The 21,005-nt window shown below is 40.5% G+C and overlaps 1 protein-coding gene across 2 annotated transcripts in view; it reads left to right on the top strand.

The window, feature by feature from the left end:
* Positions 1-21,005, top strand: part of CFAP46 (cilia and flagella associated protein 46) — an 82,432-nt gene that overhangs the window by 8,400 nt on the left and 53,027 nt on the right. For both annotated transcript variants that reach the window (XM_083616810.1, XM_083616811.1), the window contains exons 8-20: positions 1,223-1,317; positions 2,375-2,476; positions 3,333-3,432; positions 4,733-4,831; positions 5,522-5,712; positions 6,384-6,612; positions 7,535-7,655; positions 11,574-11,697; positions 12,392-12,519; positions 13,458-13,603; positions 15,534-15,673; positions 17,634-17,846; positions 19,273-19,489. In XM_083616810.1, coding sequence (XP_083472936.1) covers positions 1,223-1,317; positions 2,375-2,476; positions 3,333-3,432; positions 4,733-4,831; positions 5,522-5,712; positions 6,384-6,612; positions 7,535-7,655; positions 11,574-11,697; positions 12,392-12,519; positions 13,458-13,603; positions 15,534-15,673; positions 17,634-17,846; positions 19,273-19,489 — 1,905 coding nt within the window. The remainder of the gene's footprint in view (positions 1-1,222; positions 1,318-2,374; positions 2,477-3,332; positions 3,433-4,732; positions 4,832-5,521; positions 5,713-6,383; positions 6,613-7,534; positions 7,656-11,573; positions 11,698-12,391; positions 12,520-13,457; positions 13,604-15,533; positions 15,674-17,633; positions 17,847-19,272; positions 19,490-21,005) is intronic.

Genomic DNA, 21,005 nt, shown 5'->3' with positions numbered 1-21,005 from the left:
ATATGTATGCATTTGATGCCTAATGCGATTGGTGATTCCCCCCCGCCCCTTCTGTTCCATTTCTTTTCATCTTTTTGTTTCTTTCCACATGATCAATCTTGGGGTAATGGGGAATGGATCTTGCATAACATTTCATGAAATGAAAAATGTACTGGATTTCCCATGGATGTAATATTAATAAAGCCATAAGATAAAAGTAAATCAGGTCGTGCATTATACACTGCTCAAAGGTACCTTTGAGAAAAGCAACCTAGCAGTGGTATTAAACTACAAAAGCAATTGAAAAATGGCTAGTGAGCTACATCTCTCAGAAGTGCCACCAATCATTTCTGTAATAACCACATAATAAGTGAGCATTCCAGTACATCTGCAGTCCATGAGAAAGGGAAGTTGAAAATGATCTAATTAAGCAAAATGGATTGTTTAAGTTTGTTGCCATAAAGCTTCATTTTGGAATAGGCAAAATAAGCAGAAGAAAGATTGAATTAAAACTCTGTAGCATAGCAGATTATTCAGTAAGTTCACATTTGCACCTGTTGCTTAATGTTTAGTTGCTAGTGTCACAATCCAGAATTGAGGTCATTCGCCTTGCTCACTTTAGTGGAGAGAAGCATCCTACACTTTGGAAGCCCATCTGGAAGGGAGCTTTGTGTGCTAAGTGAAGCCTTTATAAATGTATAGGACTCAATGTTCAAACATAAGAAGTTTCTTCTGGATCAGTCCCACAGCCCATGGCCAACATGCCCCAACATGCATCACTTTACACTTTCTTACACTGCATTTGCCATTTTACTGCCCATTCTCCCAGTTTGGAGAAATCCTTTCAAAGCTCTTCACATGCCTTTTCATTTTAAGCACCCTGAACAGTTTGGTATCTTTAGCAAACTTGATTATCTCACAGTTAACCCTTAACTCTAAGTCATTTGTGAGGAAGTGAAAATGCACAGGTCCCAATGCTGATCCTTGGGGAATCCACTTTCTACATCCCTCTACTGAGACTTGTCCATTTATCCTACGGTCTGCTACCTGTTTCTCTCCTTTTCTTCCATGACTGCTAAGGTTGCTCAGCTCTTTGGTGAGACTAAGGATCCTGCTGCGGTGATGTCAGACATTAGCATTGTTTGCAAACTTAAACATGCAGGAAAATGTTGTGAAGGATTTTAATCTTTCTTGACTTGCTCCTTGCTTTAAATGCTGATATAACTTTTATAATTGCTTCTAGGTGCGTTACAAACTAATGGAAGCTTTAGATATAGAAGATGAAGTGGAAAGTTCTGCCAATCTGAACATTATTTATAAAATCCAAACAATCAAGTTGTAAGTATTAGTTAACGTAGATGAGAATCTCAATTGTTTAAACCAGAGCTTTCCAAACTTTTTATGCTGGTGGCACACTTTTGAGACATGCATCATTTCGTGACACAGTAATTCAGTTTTACTAGTAAACTGGAAGTTAAGCTAGCCCTTTTCCAGACCCAGGAGTAGCATGGGGAGTTTTCACATGACACACCTACACACTGATGTGTTGTGACACACAGTTTGGAAAGCTCTGGTTTAAACCATATGGGCAATATTCAGTGCACTCATTCCATCAGCACAGGAAATTTTGGATACACAGTGGAATTTTGCCTCCCTCTCTTTTTCCTGCTTTCTCCCTAAATCTCTTCTGGATTTCATCTCAACCTTCTAGAAAAGATCTGGGGAGAGGAGGTGGGGAGTTCAGCTTCTCAAATGGAAATCTTTATGCTAATGGAGCAAGTGCATTGGATACCACCCAAATTCTAGAGTTGGGCTGCAATCCAGAAAGCCATGAGTGGAAGAAAAACTGCTAGTGCAGTTCAACATAGAAGTATGGAACAGTTGCCTTGCAGGATTAACCCCATCCCTTTTTCTCTCTGTGAAATAGTTGCAGGCACATCCAGCAGCAGTGTCCTGGGTAGCTTGTTATTCAGGTGTTGGCCTGAATTGTTACTCCACTTAGATGAGCAGATGAATGACATGCTGCAGATCTGTCTTATAGAGGGTCAGTCATAAATGTTTGCTGAGATAGCTACTGTGATGATCCTCCATATAAGAATAAAGCACTCAGAGCCTTCCCTCCACACTCAGCTCTTCTGGTTTCCTGAATGGAATGGAATTTGGCATGCTCTTATGAAAAATGAGATTGCTTGGAGTGTAACTTTTGTTTGCCAAGGCCTATTGTCTTAGAAGACAGGTCAAATTGACTTTTGATTTATTTTAGGTAATTTTTTTAAAAAACAATACTGTACTGTATTCACAAATCCTGCTTGTGTTAGAGGGGGAAAGGTTGATTGTTTAATAGGTTTTGAGATGTTCTTCTGTTAGTAATCATTGCATTATAAAATAATTGCAGGCAGTTAGATAAAAATGAGATTCCTCAAGACGTTGATACTGAGTTGAAAACAATATACGGAATTTTGAAAGGATCTAGAAAGAAATTAAACCGTAAAGATAGGTAAGTTGCATGTGTTAGCAAAACTCTAGAAGCTCTTTTTAAAAACATAAGAATTTGCTATTTATCTTACATCCATGCCAAGAAGATAAGAGTTGACAAGAGTGTCTCCCATGCTGTATTAAAGCTCTCTTGGTCCAAAGATCTTTCGTAATTTGTCCTTGGGGCACAATCCCTCCCAGCACCAATGGTGATGAGGGTTTCATGCATCTCTCTCCCTCCTTGCCATATGCTAGCCATTACCCAGAGTGGAAGGCCTGTGTGCTTGTGTTTTCCTCCCTCCAGCCTTCCCTGTCCAACTCAAGTCCAACATTGGAGTTTACTTCAAGCTCAAACAAAGTCACAGCTGCAGTCCTCGGTTGGGAGGGAGAATTGAATATGGAAATAACAAGTACAGAGCTTCCCATGCGCATAACCATATGTGCATGGAGGGATCACAGTAGAACCCAATTGGGGACTCTGCTCCCATTATTTCGGAAAATGTTCAGTCTTCTTAAGTAATTCATTACATTTCCCTTTATGTTCATTCCACTGTATTTGGGGTGGGGGTTTGCTGTTTTATCCATGGCTCTCTTCTTAACCTCTTGTTTCATATTGCAGCATCCATTCACTCCTTTTTGAACAGCTGACTCTGGTAACTGGCTTGCTGGGCTACATGCCCCTTTTCTTCCTTTCTCAGTTAATTTGTTTGGAGGTGGGATTGTGCTTTTTAGAAATTTAAGAGATTTCCCTGGGCTGGGGATTTGATGCCAGATTTTAACGTACTGTCATTTTAGGTTTATAGTAATAAATAAGCAATAAGTGATTTCTTTGCCAACACTACTTCTATCCCAATTGGTTTTATTTTCTACTTTTCCAGAATTTCCTTGCTGCTGGAATTGGCTCGACTTTGCTTGAAACTAAATTGTATACCTATTGCATCTTTATGTTTAAGCGACCTGTTCAAATATAAGATTACCGTGAGTGTCAGGAAATTCTTTTTTGAATTACTTTGTTTTATCATTATTTTTTATTCTTGTATGAGTGTCAAGCTGAACAAAGAGGAAAAGATTCCAGTCCTAGAGCTATTATCAGAGACAATTAAAGTCATTGCTCCCTAAAGAACAATTAATTGCAAAAAGTAAGGAGAGAATATATTATTGGAAATAAATTAGTATTTTGCTGTATATCTACATATTTAAAATTGAGAAAGTTTTGCAAGGACTGGCTATCCTGTTTGACCCAGTGGGCCATTATCCTCAGCGGTGTTTGTGATGGAAGTCATGGGTTGTTTCCATCTAAGTTATGCTCTGAGTAGACCAAATTAATGGACTTGTTAATTTCAATGAGTCTACTCTGAACACGAGATGGTTGGACAGTGTTCTCAAAGCTACTAACATGAGTTTGACCAAACTGTGGGAGGCAGTGGAAGACAGGAGTGCCTGGCGTGCTCTGGTCCATGGGGTCACAAAGAGTCAGACATGACTAAATGACTAAACAACAACTCTGAACATAACTTAGCTGGATACATTCCAATGTGGTTAATTCTCACAACTCCTATTATACAAGATAATTCTATTTAGCCACAACAAATAGTATGTTCTTACCTCCCCGCAAAGCCCATGGTGCTGATATTATAGAGGGTGGAAAGGGGGACATCCACTTGCTCTTGTAGATTCTTAACCTATCCCCTTTGCCCTGTTTATATTAAATGTTAAGTATTGATACACCGATAATACATATCGGCACAGGGAGATGCCCACATCCTTGTTATCATACAACATCATCACAGATCAAAGGCTCTTTAAGATTGCAGGGATGTAGCAGCAGGTTAGATGGCAGTCTGAACTTATCTATCTGCACAATAGTCCAACCCAAGTGTCGTCTGCCACTCAACCCTCACCTTCCCTTGCCCTGCCCAGGTAAACAGCAACAATACCAGTGTCAGAAGGATGGCTTCGCCACAATGCATGTACTATAATTGTGTGTATAAGGCAGAAACAATTCCAACCGAAGATAACGCTTTGTGCATCTGATAAAGTAGATTCTAGTCCATGAAAAGATCATTTTGTTTTTAAGGTGCAACAAGCCTCTTTGTGGCATTTACTGCAGCAGACAAAGACAGCTGTGCTTCTAGAAGTCGCATGACACTGACGAGTGCTTGTAGCACCCTAAGTCTACAAGCACAAATGCGCAACACTGTATTGAAACATCTGACTGCATCAGAGATTAATCACAGGCATGTGCATTTCTGGGTGAAAAATATGCTTATATTAATAGGATCCAGCAAGAGAAATTGAATTGGACTGCTTGGAATGCGATTGTGAAGTCCAGAAACTTGGGCCTAGAATTGCAACTTATGCTAAAAGTGTTGTTGAGGTATGTTTGTTCCTTAATTGACACTGCTTTGTAGAGAAATCTCCCCCTTTCACATAGGATTTGAGTTTTTCCCCCTTTCCTTCTGTGTCATTTCCCCCAAATCATTAAACATAGTTACAGAGGAAAGATAGGGAAGTGTGCCCCGAGCTGGAGGGAAGAGAGTGGTCTGTTGGTCAATAACTGTTGTCATAGAAAATTGCAAGACAGATTTCTGTAACTCATGTGCTATGCCTCATAATCAATATATGACTACTGCAGGACAGTGCTGCCGGCTTTTATAACTCACCGGCTGTGAGGAGATTCATGCAGCCAATGCACTCTCAGCCTGTGAGGCACCCCTCCCCCAGGAGAGGCCACTGATTGGCCCATTTGAGATGCAGCAGCCGGCAGGAATTTAAGCCAGACGTCCTGGCGGCCAGGGGGGAAATCCCCTAATGGCCGCCTGACCCTGTGCACTCTGTTCTTACTGCCCGGGGATGGCGGCCGAGCGCGAGGGACCTAGACAGGCACCCACCCAGAAAGGGGTAAGCATCCACTACCAATAAGATGGTGCAAATTATGAATGGGAAAACAGTTTTTGTTCTTGGGAGATGCTATCAACATGCTGTCCAGACTTTCCTCTAGTCTGCAGGTTAAGTTCAGGAAACATTGTTTCTATAATCAATGCAAAGTGTATTTTTATACTTGTAGGCTCAGCTAAAAACAATACAGAAACTTGACCTAATTTTGAATCGTGCCATTCGACTGAAGGACCCTAACGTTATTCAGGCAGTATGTGCTACCCTGTGGAATACCTGCTTGCCATTACTGCAGCACAACTTGCAACAGCATGTCCGAAGACCATTGCTAGCTATTGCTGAAATCCTAGAGAAAATTGACAGGTAAATGGGTTTTGATATGTGTTGTTTGTTGTTTTATGGCAGGCTTCCTCAAACTCGGCCCTCCAGATGTTTTGAGACTACACTTCCCATCATCCCTGACCATTGGTCCTGTTAGCTGGGGATCATGGGAGTTGTAAGCCAAAAACATCTGGAGGGCCGAGTTTGAGGAAGCCTGTTTTATGGGATCTGATACCCTTTGTATGAACTTCTGGTGTATCAAGGAGCTGCTTTTTACTGAGTCAGACTATTGGCTTATCACAATTAGCTCTCCAGGCAGCAGTTTTTCCCAGTCTTTCTATAGAGATCCTTTTAACCAGATATCTGGCGCATATACAAACAACCCATGGCTTTACCACTGAGCTAAAGCTTCTCAGTGTTCTAGCCTTCCTATGTGACTATAATAACTCCACAGGTATTTCACTGTAAGATAATATTTTATGCTGTAGATTAAGTCATATACATGAATCCTTTGAAAATTGTTCTGTCGTTGCCCTTCAAGAGCCACTTATGATCATTATACATATTTATATGACTCTCTCTTTGCCAGACTTACTGCAAGTGGAAAAGGGAAAGGTTATTTCATCCAAATAAATCATTATTGCAATACAGATGCATCGCATAAGGAGAAAACACCTCTTCATAGTTTTATTGAATATGGTTATGTTTTCTAGCATGTTGATTTTGTTACGTTGCCAAGTTCATATGGAAATTGCCCGCATTGAAGAAAATGGAGACAGAATAGAGGCTGCCATGGAACATTTGCAGAAGGCAATTTATCTTGATAACAAGGGGCTGTATCATGAATACCTTAAAATGGCATTCAATCGGCTTAGCTTAAATACAATGTTATACCAGCCCCTGGAGCGTCTAGAAGACCAAGCAAGCTTGATGATTGAACAGGTAACTGCTGGTGAAGTTATTCAAGTATATCAGTAATAATATAATCTATCTATAAACTAGATACTCATGTCCCTCTCTGTGTGTATAAAACAAATAAAAAGCAGATGCAGATTTGACTGAGATAAGTAGCTGATCGTTCTTCATCACAAAGCAACCTATTGAAGATATTAAAATAAAGGGTTATGCCCAATGTATATTTTGGGAGATATATGCTAAATGAATAAATTTTGTTTGTATTTCCTCACTCTCATCAATTATTATAATTTTAACACTTTTTAGGATTTTCCAGAAATCCTAATTAACAGTAAAGAGCCATGATTACTTTATTTTATCCATTTGTATGATTTCACATAACATTAATGTACTCTGGGTGGCTTACAATAAATGAGAAAAATGCAATTGAAATGCAAAATAATATAGAAAATCATAATATCTGAAGCTACATAAGACACTAATGTAGTCTCTCTGGCATGAATCCCGGAGTGAGAATGGGTGTGAAGAGAGATAGTGTTTAAAAGAGACCCCAGAAAAAGCATACATAATAAATGTAGCAGTTGCATTTATAAAATAGGGGTTTGTGAGCCTCTGTCGAATTGCTAACTGAGGTGGTGAATGCCAAGAGGGGAGGTATCAGTATGCTGAGGAGAGTGCTAAAGTTTGCAGACACACACAAAAAAATTGTTTTAAAGTAACCCTAAGAGGAAATCCGCTCTCCTACCCACAAACAATTCTCTGAGGAGTGAGCATATCTGGTAGCCACAAAAATTTCAGTGTCAGCCGGAAAAGAAAACTGAGGGAAGGGACAATGGAACAATGTATTTTGGAGGAGCGGGTGGCTGACATCTCTCAGGGGGCAGGGATACACCGCCACATTTTATTGTTGCTCCTACCTGTGTAATAACAAATGATTTCCTTTGTTTAGGCTAAAAAAGGGACTCAGAAGGCTAGCGTGAGGAAAAAACGGTCTCTGTTGGTGAATGCTGGCCATGCACTCGCTCCCGAGGCATTTCAGATTGTCCTTGATAGTGAAAATGAAGTTAAAGGTATTATAATCTATCTGATGAAGCTTGTGTTGATGATATTTTGCCTAACCTAAGAATTGGATTTCAGCTGTCAAATATAGAGCCGGGAGGAGTAGAGTTTAATGAAATGTGTAAACTTTGTGGATTCTGCGTCTATAAGCGCTCCATTCATTGTAGTGGCTGTTTCCTACCCTTCCTACCCTTTATTCATGGCAGGTCCTCGCCTCTGGCAAGCAGAGTGTGTAACTAGCACAAGTTTCATTTTACGTGTTGCAGCTCAACTCACATTGAGAGGGTTTCTAGTGAACTTCAAAATGGAAATTCAGTAGCTCCTTCACTTTAGCAGTAAGAACAAAGTAGCTATATTTACCAGTTGACTACATTTCACACTGCTGGCCATGCTTCACCCCTATATAGAAAAAGACCTTTTTTGGCTTGCTATCCACAAATCCTACTTGGCTTCACCTTCTGCTGGGCTGGGGTGTGCATTCAATGTGATTATTATTTAATGTGAATGCTAGGGGGAGATACAAGGTAAAATTGCAGTGGATAATATGATGATACTCATACCATCTTAACAGGTGTGTTGTGTTGCATGAGGTAGTAGTTTCCCAAACCTGGGTCTCTGCTTTTGGGCTACAATTCCCATCATCCCTAAGCACTGGCCCTGCTAGCTCAGGATGATGAGAGTTATAGTCCGAAAACTGCTGGAAACCCAAGTAGTAGATAGATTGTCAGGACCAAAGAAACTTGAGTTCAAACTCTACTCAAACATGACCCTGGGCCAGTCACGCTCTTAGCCTAAATTATGTTCTTGTAAGTATAACAAGGGCAAAGGCCTAACCTTGAGCTGCTGGAAAAATGTGACTTTAATAGTCTTCACATCTCCATCTTCAGGGGAAATGTGCTTTACAACAATGTGAGGCAGTCCATTTGGGGTGACAAATCCCAGAGTGGTTGCCATTCTCCTGCCTCTAACCTCTCATTGATTGAACACATCAGCTCTAGTCCAGACTAAGGAAACTACATTTTAATTTTTCTACTCAGATATGAAAATATCTTAAGACTGACACCAGCCAAATTTGAATGTTGGATCAAGGCTGTTTTTTGAAATAATCCATATAAGCTGTTTTTAGTAATTCAGTCCTGAAGCGAAAACTGTGATCCCTCAGACAAAGTCTTGAGTGATCAAAAGCTTTCCAGTTAACATTTAATAGGCTTTTGACATAAATTATTAAAGATGAGCTTTAATTGAGGTAAACACCAGTTCCCAGTGAAATGTAGGTTCCCAAGACTTTCGGCATCACATAGCAGAACACTTACTGCCTTTCTAAACAACCAGCTTCCTTTAAAACATATAAGTTTAAGTGTTGTATATCTTATGGTGACCTGCCTGACTTCTTGCTCTTTCATAGATTCATAGAATTGTAGAGTTGGAAGGGACCCCAGGGGTCATCTTGTTGGACCCCCTTGCAATGCAGGATTCACAGCTGAAGAATCTCTGACAGATGGCCATCCATCCTCTCTTTCAAAATATCCAATGAAGAAAAGTCCATAGCCTTCTGAGGTAGTCTGTTCCACTGTCAAACAGCTCTTACCATCAGAAGGTTCTTCCTGATGTTTAGTTGGAATCTCCTTTCTTGTAATTTGGATCCACTGGTTTTGCTCCTACCATCTGGAACAGCAGAAAACAAGTGTGTTCCATCTTCCGTGTTATATAGCCCTTCAGATATTCAAAGATGGCTGTTGTATCCCCTCTCAATCTGCTCTTCTCCAGGCTAAACATATCCATATCTCTCAACCAGTCCTTATAAGGCTTGGTTTCCAGACCCTTGATCATCTTGGTCACTGTCCTCTGCACACATTCCAACTTATCAATATCCTTCTTAAATTGTGGTGCCCAGAACTGGAACAGTACTCCAGGTGTGGCCTGACCAAGGCAAAATAGAACCTCTTCATATTCAGTGCCAGACAGCCACTGTTAAGTAGATTTAAATCAAAAGTACATCAGTGTGAGATAATTTATTTGAATGAATCTTATTGAAAGCAGTGGGTCTTTTCCCTGTAAGGATGTTTGTTTTGTTTGGGTACATCCTGGTGCCATAAACAGGCCAGACTTTTGACTTGCTAGGATTTCTCTGTGCTCCCATTGAGTTGTTCACAATAATCAGCAAATACAGAGATACCTCGGGTTACATATGCTTCAGGTTACATACGCTTCAGGTTACAGACTCCGCTAACCCAGAAATAGTGCTTCAGGTTAAGAACTTTGCTTCAGGATAAGAACAGAAATTGGGCTCCGGCGGTGCGGCAGCAGCAGGAGGCCCCATTAGCTAAAGTGGTGCTTCAGGTTAAGAACAGTTTCAGCTTAAGAACAGACCTCCGGAACGAGTTAAGTACTTAACCCGAGGTACCACTGTAGAGATTATGGCTGTCTGAGAAGAAGTCAGTTTATAGTTAAAATTAGTTCCTGCCTCCTTAAGTTCCTTGCGCTACTTACTCAAGAAAAAAAAATCTGGAAATTTTCTGCCCCTAGTCGTCTCACAACCAAGGCCTTCTCTGTGAACATTCATATTTATGCTGGTGCAGGAGGAAAAACTTGGGATCTTTTGTAGAGCACCTGCGCCACCCCAAATATCCAGAGGGCTGTATATTTTACATTGGGAGAGGAATTCTGTGTTTCTGTGTGCAATGCAACATGCAGTTTCCCATGGCCACTGTAGGACTAGACACACTCTTGGTCTGATCCTGCAAGGTTTTTTTCACTCAGCATATGTATGCTAAGTAAAGTGTTCACATAGCATTATTTTCACTACTCCTCAAATAGCGGGAATTAGGCTTTAACTTTAATAAACAAACAAACAAATGCTTAGGCACTTTGCATAAAATATCAATTGAAAGGAGATGATAGGTATGTTTTGAAATTACAACTTCTGCAGTAAGAATGTGTACTTCTTAATATATGATATGATATGATATGATATAAGATAACGTGTGTCCATTGATGCAAAACATATTAAAATTTTCAAAGATTATCAGTAAGGGATACAATTCTATGTTCACTTGTCTGAGAATGAAGCTCAGTGACTGAAGTGGAATTTCTTCTCAGAAGGTGAGTGTAGGATTGTGTTAAAAGAGTTCTAGTAAATACTATCAGTTCCATGATGCCTCCTGGTCCATAAATATTTTAAAAATAAAAATTCTATGTTCATGTATTATTATTTAGAGTTATTGCTTGAGGGCCGTATTAAAGCTTTTTCTGTCATGATTATGTCAAGGACGATAATGGGATGTTATTTATTGCCAACCTTGTTATATTTGTAGGAAAGCCTTATGTAGTATGCTTATAAAACCATGACTACTTTGTCATTACGCTACTAAAATAATCCTTGTTTGACATATTGGTATTGCTGGAGTCATTTTATACCTGAGGGCTCAGTTCATTTTCCTGTTGTCTCTGTCAGTATAACTTCCTTTCTTTGTCAATTTTGGGGGGGATTATAACCACTTCCCCTCCTCTTTTCCTATTTGTCTGTCTTTTGTTAGTTTAAAACCCAGGGTTTCTTTGATTTAACACACTGCAGTGTCAGCTTCTATGGAAAAACAGTGTTAATGTTACATTAGCATTCATTATGTGGCTAGGATGTGTTATAAAATGTTTTCCCTCCAGGTTTATATTTCCTCAAGTCAACAGTAGCATATCGAAGACTTGAAGATGCTTTAATATCTTTCATAGGAATCTTTATCTTTCGGCCATTGGGGTCATGTCTGAACTGGTTTGCTGTTGTTGAATTAGTCAGATAGCATTTATAGTATGTTTATCCTGCAGTTGTTCATTCAGTGGCTAAATCATCCTAGTATTCAGATTTTGAAATTACTGTGGTAGTAATATCATGAGTATAGTTCCAACCTGTCTGCATTTTTCTCCTTTTCTATTAGTTGCTTCAAGTAAAAGTAAGGGTCCAATTGGCTATCTCTGTGCAAAAGCAGAGCATCACTCCAGAAATGTGGAGAAAGCAGATGGGCATTTGAAGAGAATAGGACGCGAAAATGATAAAGAGAGGTAACAATGAGAAATCTTTTTCTTTGATTTTTTTTATTGTAAAGTCTTTGAATTGGGGACTGGGTCTCTGCTTGCTACAGCCACCAGTCAATAATCAAATCAGGAAATGCTGTCTGTATCTGAATACACAGAACTCCTTCATTCTAATAAGGACAGACTATCCTGATTTGATTATTCTCATGCTTAATTCTCCCTTTGAAAACAGTAGTGCTTAGTTTGGGATGGATTGTGTTCAAATGTCATTGTGGCTAGGGGAACACTCTTCATCTTTTTTAGGACTAAGTTTCCGCATCCTATAAATGAGTATGTATTCCTGCATTTGTTTGTGCAGTCTTTTTTCCTAGGGCTTTTGTTGCTGTTGTTGAAAATTTATTTGGATCTTTTAATTCATGGGTAGGCAAACTCTGGCCCAATCGCCTTCTCAATCTGGCCCGCGGACAGTCCGGGAATCAGAGTGTTTTTACATGAGTAAAATGCGTCCTTTTATTTAAAATGCATCTCTGGGTTATTTGTGGGGCCTGCCTGGTGTTTTTACATTAGTAGAATTTGTGCTTTTATTTAAAATGCATCTCTGGGTTATTTGTGGGGCATAGGAATTTGTTCATTTCCCCCCCAAAAAAATATAGTCTGGCCCCCCACAAGGTCTGAGCTCCCTGCTGAAAAAGTTTGCTGACCTCTGTTTTCATTGGTGCAGAATCAGACTTTGGTCAGAAATCGCAAAAACAGCGCGGAAACAATGTGTGTGGGATGTGTGTCGGGCTGCGTGTAGATTCTGCCTCTTGTATGATGACAATCAAGCGAAGGTGTCAAAACGCAAGAAGTGTAAGTCAGTGTATTATGCATAATATTTTATCAGGTGGCATCAATAAAATGCAAATGTGTTTTTTTTCTTTTTTAAGCAGAAACCTGTTTCTGACCTGTTCAAGTCCTCAAAGGGGCATTTGGGCAACCTAGAGGGGCATTTGGTTTGGGCAAATCAGTTCCCACATTTGATATAACAGTGAGCCAGAATGAGCAGAATGGCTCACCTTTTTTTGGCTCAAGGTCCGAATGTAGATAATCTGGAAAGGGAATTATCACCTTCTCTCTGCTTATCAAATGGGCTTCTTCTACCCCAGAGCTGTGTCATTTTTAATTTAGTAATTAATTTTGCTGATGCTGTCAACATTAGTGGGGTCTTGGGTGTCGGGGGGGGGGTGTTTGAGGGCCAGATCAGCCCCTGGAATTGGGATGTGTGTGTTAGTGGCATCGGCAACAGAAATTTAGATATGGATAACATTATCTAGTGGTAAATAGATTTTGTGCTAGACTCTACCTGTAGACCTGCTGAAACCCACAGGGTCAGCCCTAGATCTACCAAATGTTCCTTGTCTCTCCCTCCCAACCAAAATAACCTCTTGGAAGTTCAGCTGCTCCCTTCACCTGCATGCTTTCTTTGGACCCTGCACCCTGAGCCGGAAGTATTTGCTCCTATGCCTCAGATACCAGAATTTGTCATTTCAGGTCATAGCAACCATATTGTAATCTGTATCTGTACTTAAATTGTACCCCAACAGCTACACAATGTAATGTAAGGATAGTGTATGTCTGCATGGTATTTCTAACGACCAAGAACTCAAAGGAAATTTAGATTGCATGGTTAATGGGGGGAAAACAAATTTAAAACTGGAAAGGAGGGCCTTATCATTTTAAAAGTTTACGTAAACACATGCCTGCATACAAAAGTTGTTAAAATAATGCACATTATTTCTTTTTCCTAGTATTCAAGAAAAAAGCAAGTATTATTATGGCAGACGAGGAACAGGAAGCAAGTGTGCAAAGAGAATTACCTTCACCCACCAAATGCTTCTCTTTAGAAAGAGATTTATTAAGAACTTTAGCAGAAGTAAGATTCATTAATGCAGAGGTTAGTAAATTGTACAGCGATCAAAATAATTATCTCTTTCTTTCTGCCCTTGGTTTCATATATGCAATGCTAATAAGGCAGTGATATCCACTTATGCAAGCTAGCTACTGATGGCTGCTTATTTACGAGAGAAAGGGCCATAAAAATGTTGTCTAATGCAAGTGCTTATGCTGTTTATCTCTTATATGAGTAGCGCTCTGAAATCCACACACTATTTAATTGGGTTTCTTGCACTTAAACTGTCACAGGGTTTCTTCTCATCATTACTCCCGCCTTCTCTGGAAACATGGAATGTCAGAATATGTATGTTGGTATGCTTAATGCAGGCTCAGCGATATTAATAATTTTTAGTGGGAATATTGGCTCCTCCACTAGTCTTCTGATGAGTATTGGTATATTGAAAGATTCTTTTTCAACTTTATGTAAGCAGTACCAATAGTATTATCATTGATTTGACCGTGAAAAAGAAATGCCTTTATTTATATCTTCTGTTTCATTTGTTTCAAAAGATTTATATTCCACTTAATTGTAATAAAACATCAAAGTGGTTTACAAAAAGAATAGCACAAAACGATTATCAGTAAAAAAAACAACAACGCATACCACACTGTTAAAAGCAGCTATTTAAAACATTTTAAAATAATTAAATTTATGATAAGGTAAAAACTAGATTAAAACTTATGTCAACAGTCTACATGTCTGGATAGGCTTGCCAACACAAAAATGCTTTTAGCAGACACCTTAAAGAGTACAAGGAAGGCACCTGCGTGATGTCAATCGGCAAGGGTTTCCAAAGTGTAGGTGCTACCACACTAAAAGATCCAGAGGATGGAATTTCTCTAAAAGTACAGGGTTAAAAGGATGCTACAACTACTAAATATTGTTCTTCAGAGTTTGATAATTTACCTTGTGGGATGCCGGGCCAATGGTGTGGGTTTATTCTCATCACATGATTGCAGGCAGGGGCGAAGAATTGTGGGAGGAAGGCACGCTCCCCTCAGTTTTTTCCTCCTGCATGACACAGCAGTACATTTCTCCCAGCTCTCCTCCTCAGTTAAGCTTTGTCTTTTTCCCCAGTGTGATGGATTATTGAAAGACGGATTGCTTGAGCTCACAAAACATGTAGAGAAACCTGCATATTAGTGTTCGGCTGGCATGCTCCCTTTCTTCCCTCTCCTGTAAGGAGAACAGCTGTAACTCAGGGGTAAAGCATCTACTTTGCCCAGGTTCAATCCCCTGAAAACGTGGAGCATAGGTGGCAACTCCCTGGGTGCCTGAGCACTCACAAAATTCCCCATGAAGGGGCCTGGCACCCACATATTTCGGTGCCAGGGCCATGCACACTGCATGGCACCCACAGCCCTGAGCACCCATGGTCACAGGGCCAAGCTGGCACTCCCACCCTGGAGAGCTTCTACTGGTCAGTGAAGACAATACTGAGCTAGATGGACCAGACACCTTTGCCCTCCAAGCCACAGCTACTTACGTTTTAGGTAAAGGTACCCCTGACCATTAGATCCAGTCGTGACCGACTCTGGGGTTGTAGCGCTCATCTCGCTTTACTGGCCGAGGGAGCCGGCATACAGCTTCCGGGTCATGTGGCCAGCATGACTAAGCCACTTCTGGCGAACCAGAGCAGCGCACGGAAATGCCGTTTACCTCCCTGCCAGAGTGGTACCTATTTATCTACTTGCACTTTGACGTGCTTTCGAACTGCTAGATTGGCAGGAGCAGGGACCGAGCGATGGGAGCTCACCCCATCGTGGGGATTCGAACCGCCAACCTTCTGATCGGCAAGTCCTAGGCTCTGTGGTTTAACCCACAGCGCCACCCATGTCCCCACTTATGTTTTAGAAGATGTATAATTTTGATGCTGCATATGCCATCAATGCCTTTTTTTCTGTTTTTCCTCTTGTGCCTCCTCTTTTAGGCTACTATTCAGTTATTAAGAACGGAAGGTGTCCAGCTGAATGATCCCGCCGTTGTCCCTGTAGATACGAGTTTGCACTCTGCAGGACATGCTATGCACAAAACACAAACTGGGCATGAATCAGAATGGAAGACATACAGGTGGTTTGATCTGAAGAACCTGCTTTTCTCATGCTCTCACTGCAATTAACCCTTAGAGCAGTTACATATGTATACTAATTTTTGAATTGTGAATGGGATCTTTAAGTGAATCTTAAGTGCTCATCTTTTTTGTGTGGTTGTCTAAACTCTGAAATGCAAAATTTGAATATTGGCCTCTAATGACATGTCTGTGTAGTCATTTTTCCACACCTGCATTTTTCACAGTAATTAATATTGGCAAGAATATACTTTGAGGGTAGCACATCTCTTAGCTTATTGGTGACACCCAAATCTGTCCAGTAAAAGTTGACTCTCCAGTAGATTTATCACAATTATATTAATAAGTACATCTATTAATCCCTGGGTTGTGGCTTTGAGCCCCATGTTGGGCAAAAAAACTCCACATTGCAGGGCTTTGGACTTGATGACCCTCCTGGTCCCTTCCAGCTCTACAATTCTATGATTCTATGAAACATAGCCATACTTGGAAACTTGCACTTCTCCAATTTTTGCGATGGATTTGTCCAGCCAAGTAATGTGTACAAAAATGCATATTGCATGCCCAGCCCCAGAGTCCCCCTCCCCACAGAGCTAACTACTAACTACTAGGGTATATGAATAAATGGACATCACAACTGTCTGGGATTAAAAAATATTAGGCGATCAGGGTCAGCTGGTTTTATATGCAGTGCCAAATAAATACTTGAAACAGAGACCCTTGAAACGGATCTCTCATGTTTAATTAAAAAAAGAGGCAAAGGCTTCAGTCCAACTTGGAAGCAAGAAGACATAAATTTGTTAAATAAGCATGACATACGATGCATGGGGCATGACAATATGAACTGCTGCTACTGGAAATGCTGCTTGAAGCTACATGGCTGCATATTTCAGCTTTCCAGAAAAGCAAGGCAGAGTGGTTCACTGATCTTTCATGTCCTGGAGGGACCCTGTCACTGTAGATAAGTTAGAGAGAATCCTGCAGCTGAAAAGCAGCAGGCCCACATTAAAATAATTAGAAATCTGTACGCGGTTTAAGAAAGCATTGCACCAAAGAAGTATCTAGTGGGAAATTATTCATCCTTAATTATTTTCATCTGCATTCCCTTTGACGATGGTTGTTCCGTCATTTTATTTCTCCTGCCAGCATACATACCTTGCTGCCTCACGGTTGTACTATCAAACTGTAAAAGCTGATACTTCATTAAGCTTGGGGCTCCAAAATTTTCAGACCAAATGCACAACTCCTCCTGGTCAGAATGGTTGGTAGAAACAAATGCAAAGGGACTATGGTCAAATATCTATTTTACTGCACATTAACTTGGGCCAGTTTAGACCAGACTTTCCTAGAATATGTAACGTTTAGGATGGGGGAATATGGTTTGATCAAGTTCTCATCTCTTCCCATTTTTGTAAAAGGCCAATGGGACTGGGCTTTGATAATCGCATCCTTGCCCCAATCTTGTTTCCTATTGAAAATCCACCAAGACTACTCTTTGCTCATTAGAGAAAACCTTTCTCATGTGGGGCAGAAGATAACTTCAGTTGTGGGTTGTGTGGATGGAGTGGACTTTTAGAAAGTTAAGGCAGCAGCTGGCAATATGGAGATCAGGATCTGGGAAAACCATAAGTTTCCACAACTCTGCCTTTTCAGTCCTTGGGAAGTCAGAATACTCTTTGTATTTCTATATGAAGGTTGTGTTGGTGATTGTGCAGGTATATATGAATATGTACATTTAAGAGGCATGAGTGTATTCATGACCCTGGGTTACTTTGCTCTTAGTAAAACAGAAAAGCAAAAAGAAGGTCTGAGGATTGAACTATAGATATTTTAATGGTAGCATTTGGAAATAATAGTGTTTGAGAGACTTGAGGGCTGGTACTCCTTAGTGTATGCATTTTGCTGTTTTATTCTGAGCAGGGGGAGCAATATAAAAATCCTTGCTTACTCTTAATTTCATAGCTCCTGGATTGACCGCTTGTCTCAGTATGCTATGGAAAACTTTCTACGGGCTGCCAAAATTGGAGAAGAGTTAAATGAAGCATGGATTGTACATAACACTGTAGTGTATGTCTTAAATCACAATAAACACCTTATTGCTGCAAAAAGACAAAGAGAACTTGTGGAATCCCTGCATACTCTTTTCAGTGCAGTTAGGAATATTGGACATTTTGGGTAAGTTCTAAAAGTTTGATGGGCTGTTTTATGCAGAATTATTTTACTAACGCCATAACTTTTATTTTTACCATGCTGTGCCTCAGCATCACTAAAATACATTGGTTTGGAAGGATTTTATTGTGGTAATTAGTAGCATGTTTCAGCTGATTTTCATACTTTATATGCTTTATCTATCCAAATCTCATCCATCTGAAATAGTGACTAAACACAGTTTTTATAAGTGACAGCAGAGTGGCCAATAGCAATGAAACTGTGCTGTGCATAGTCAAAAGGAAAATGTGTGCATGGATCATTTCCTTAATTCTGAATAGCTTGGCATTTAGACAGATTCTTTTAGGTGCATTCAGATTTAATGCATAGGGTTTATTGTAAATAGTTAACAATTAAAAGCAACCTGGTTTGAGTTTTTAAAAGTTTTTGTTGTTTTATTTTTTTAAATGAAGACAGGCTATGTGACATGGCTTGCAGGCCAGCTGAATTACAAATATAACTAGTATGTAAGCTATTATGAACAATTTACTGGTTTATAATTGTATTTCATTTTTTTCCTGTTGAAAAAAACTGGATGATGTTTTGTAACCAGTTCAGACTATTGGCATCCCTACTACATGTTAGTCAAGAGGGGGCTATGCAGTTCTGCCAGCAGGGATCACGCAAAGGTGTTGAATGTATGCTCTAGGCGTTCTACCCTGGCAGCCACCACGGTTTGCGAAATCCATTTTCCAGGCCACTGTCATCTTACAGCTTGTGGCAGCCATAGATATAGACCCCATGTAGAGGCAATGATTCTTACAACTGACACTTCCACATGGTCCCTGCTGAGTTGTGAAAGTGGTACACTCTCCCTCACATGGAGCTGCTGACAATACAAAAAAGGGCATTTCTTAGGAGGCAGTGCAGTCCTACATTCCAGGACTTGCACATATTTCACCCACAATATGTAGAGGGAAACAGTCTATTCCCCTTTTATTATGTCAGGACAGGAATATAGTGTCAGTGCTATTATCATACTGTACATAATCCTTCATTTTTCAAGCATTATTTGGAAAGGAGACTGGATGAGAGAGGTCCTCAGTCATACAACAACTAGCTAAAAGGAGATTGTTACAAACACTCTGTTATCACTCAGACATGGCAAGAAGTTGAATGGAGGACTTGTGAGTTTTAATTCTGATCCCAGGAAGATTGGGATGTATGAGAATTTTCCCCCATTTTGGTCACTGAGCTTATATTTCTTACTTAAATGTTAGCATATTTGTATATTCTTACCATAAATTTCAGGTATGTTATATAGAGCATATTCATTTTAATCTTCGCGTGTATTTTTATTTATTTACGTAGGTGGCGAAAAGTGCTTCCATATTCTGTTTGTAACAATATCTTTGTGGATGGTTTTCCGTCCTTCGTTTTGTTTCTTGTTCAGGAATACTACTATTTTGGTGACATTATGTAACGCTCTGGCTCGGGGGCTAATTCTTCCTTGGATCCCAAAGCCTATTTCCAAACCCGATGAAAAGAAAGTTCCAGAAGAAGGGCCCACCAAACGTAGAAAGACTGCTCCAAAAGTACCAACGTTATCTTCCGCGCCAGTGTTATCTGTGGATTCAGCTGGGATCCATGATATTAAAGCAGCCATAGAGGTGCACTTTTTTTCATCCCATTTGTCTTCTGTATGGAGGACAGGCTGTGTAGAGCTGGGCTGGCCAGCTTGTTAAGCCTGGTCGAGAAGGTGCTGTTTGTTTTGCTCTCAGATGTCCAGGGCCTTGGGTGTAAAATACTGTTAGAGAATATTTATTCATATTAGGAGCATGGAAAGCTGCATAAGAAAGTTAGATCATTAGTCCATCTAGTTGAGTATGACCTAAACCATGGGTGGGTAACCTCAGGCCTGGGATCTGAATGTGGCCCCCCAAGCCTCTCTGTCCATCCCTTGGGACACTCTGCACTCCTCACTGGCTCTGCTCTGTGCCCCCCCCCCCAATTCCTTTTTCCCCCTTTCTGAAATGTATCCTTGAACTGGCATAATGCTTCTTGTTTAACTGCATGGAGGATTAGTGCTTGAAACAGCAATGGGTTGATGTGGGTCAACAAATTGAAACTGAATCCCAAAGAGACAATGGCATTATGTGCTCCAAGTTCTTGAGTCCAGGAGGTGGGAAGACAGCTTGTTTTGGGTAGAGTTGCATTCTGCTTGAAAGAGCAGGTTTGCAGCTTCAGGATCCAACACGGTCACTTGAAGCTCAGCGATCCTTGGTGGCTAAGAGTGCCTATTTGTTTGGAGCTGCACAGAGGGGCTGGGTATAAATAATAAATTTTATTATTATTATTATTATTATTATTATTATTATTATTATTATTATTTATTACAGTGGAACCTCGTTTTTTGAGCATCTCGGAACCCAAACACCAAAAACCCAGAAGTGAATGCTTCCGTTTTCGAACGCGCCTCGGAAGTTGAACGGCTTCCGAGGTGCGTTTCTCCCTTTTCTCCATTGAAATGGCCGACTGCCCATTGCGCCTCGGTTGTCAAACATTTTGGAAGTCGAACGGTCTTCCGGAATGGATTACATTTGACAACCAAGGTTCCACTGTATTTCCAGCTCCAAATGGTTTGTCCCTTTGGGCCATAGCTCTGTGCTCTGGTAACTTCCAGATTAGAATACTGCAATGTGCTCTGTGTGGGCTGCTCTTGAAGATGACTTGGAAATTTCAGCTTGTCCAAGATTGCTTGCTGGCGTTGCCTCTAGAACTCACATGAATGCGTATTCTACAACAGCTTTTTGTTGGCTGCCAGTTTGTTTCTGGGTACAATTCAAGGTGCTCACACTAGGGTTTAAAGAATAATGGTGAGCTAGACAATGTCAGGAGCCCTTGAAACAAGTACAGCTACAGTACTACTGTCTACTCTGTCCCTTCATAGCAACAAGGCAGAGGGGAAGGAGGAGAGGGAAAGAGGCACAATTTTTAGCTGTCTTGCTTGCTGCTACTGCTGCTACCATTCCACCACCAAGGGGAGGGAGGGAAATGGAGGATGTGTTCTGGGGGTTGGTAGATTTGGAGAATGAGTAAAGTGTTGGAGATTTGTGGTGGGAACACCTGAGATTGGTCTGGGAATTTTGGGGAGGTTTCCTTATTTATCTAAAGGAGCGTCTCCAC

This window comes from Podarcis filfolensis, assembly GCF_964270895.1.
Source record: "Podarcis filfolensis genome assembly, chromosome: 5".
NCBI lineage: Eukaryota > Metazoa > Chordata > Lepidosauria > Squamata > Lacertidae > Podarcis > Podarcis filfolensis.
The sequence above is the reverse complement of the archived record's forward strand: the minus strand, read 5'-3'. Positions and strand labels throughout refer to the sequence as shown.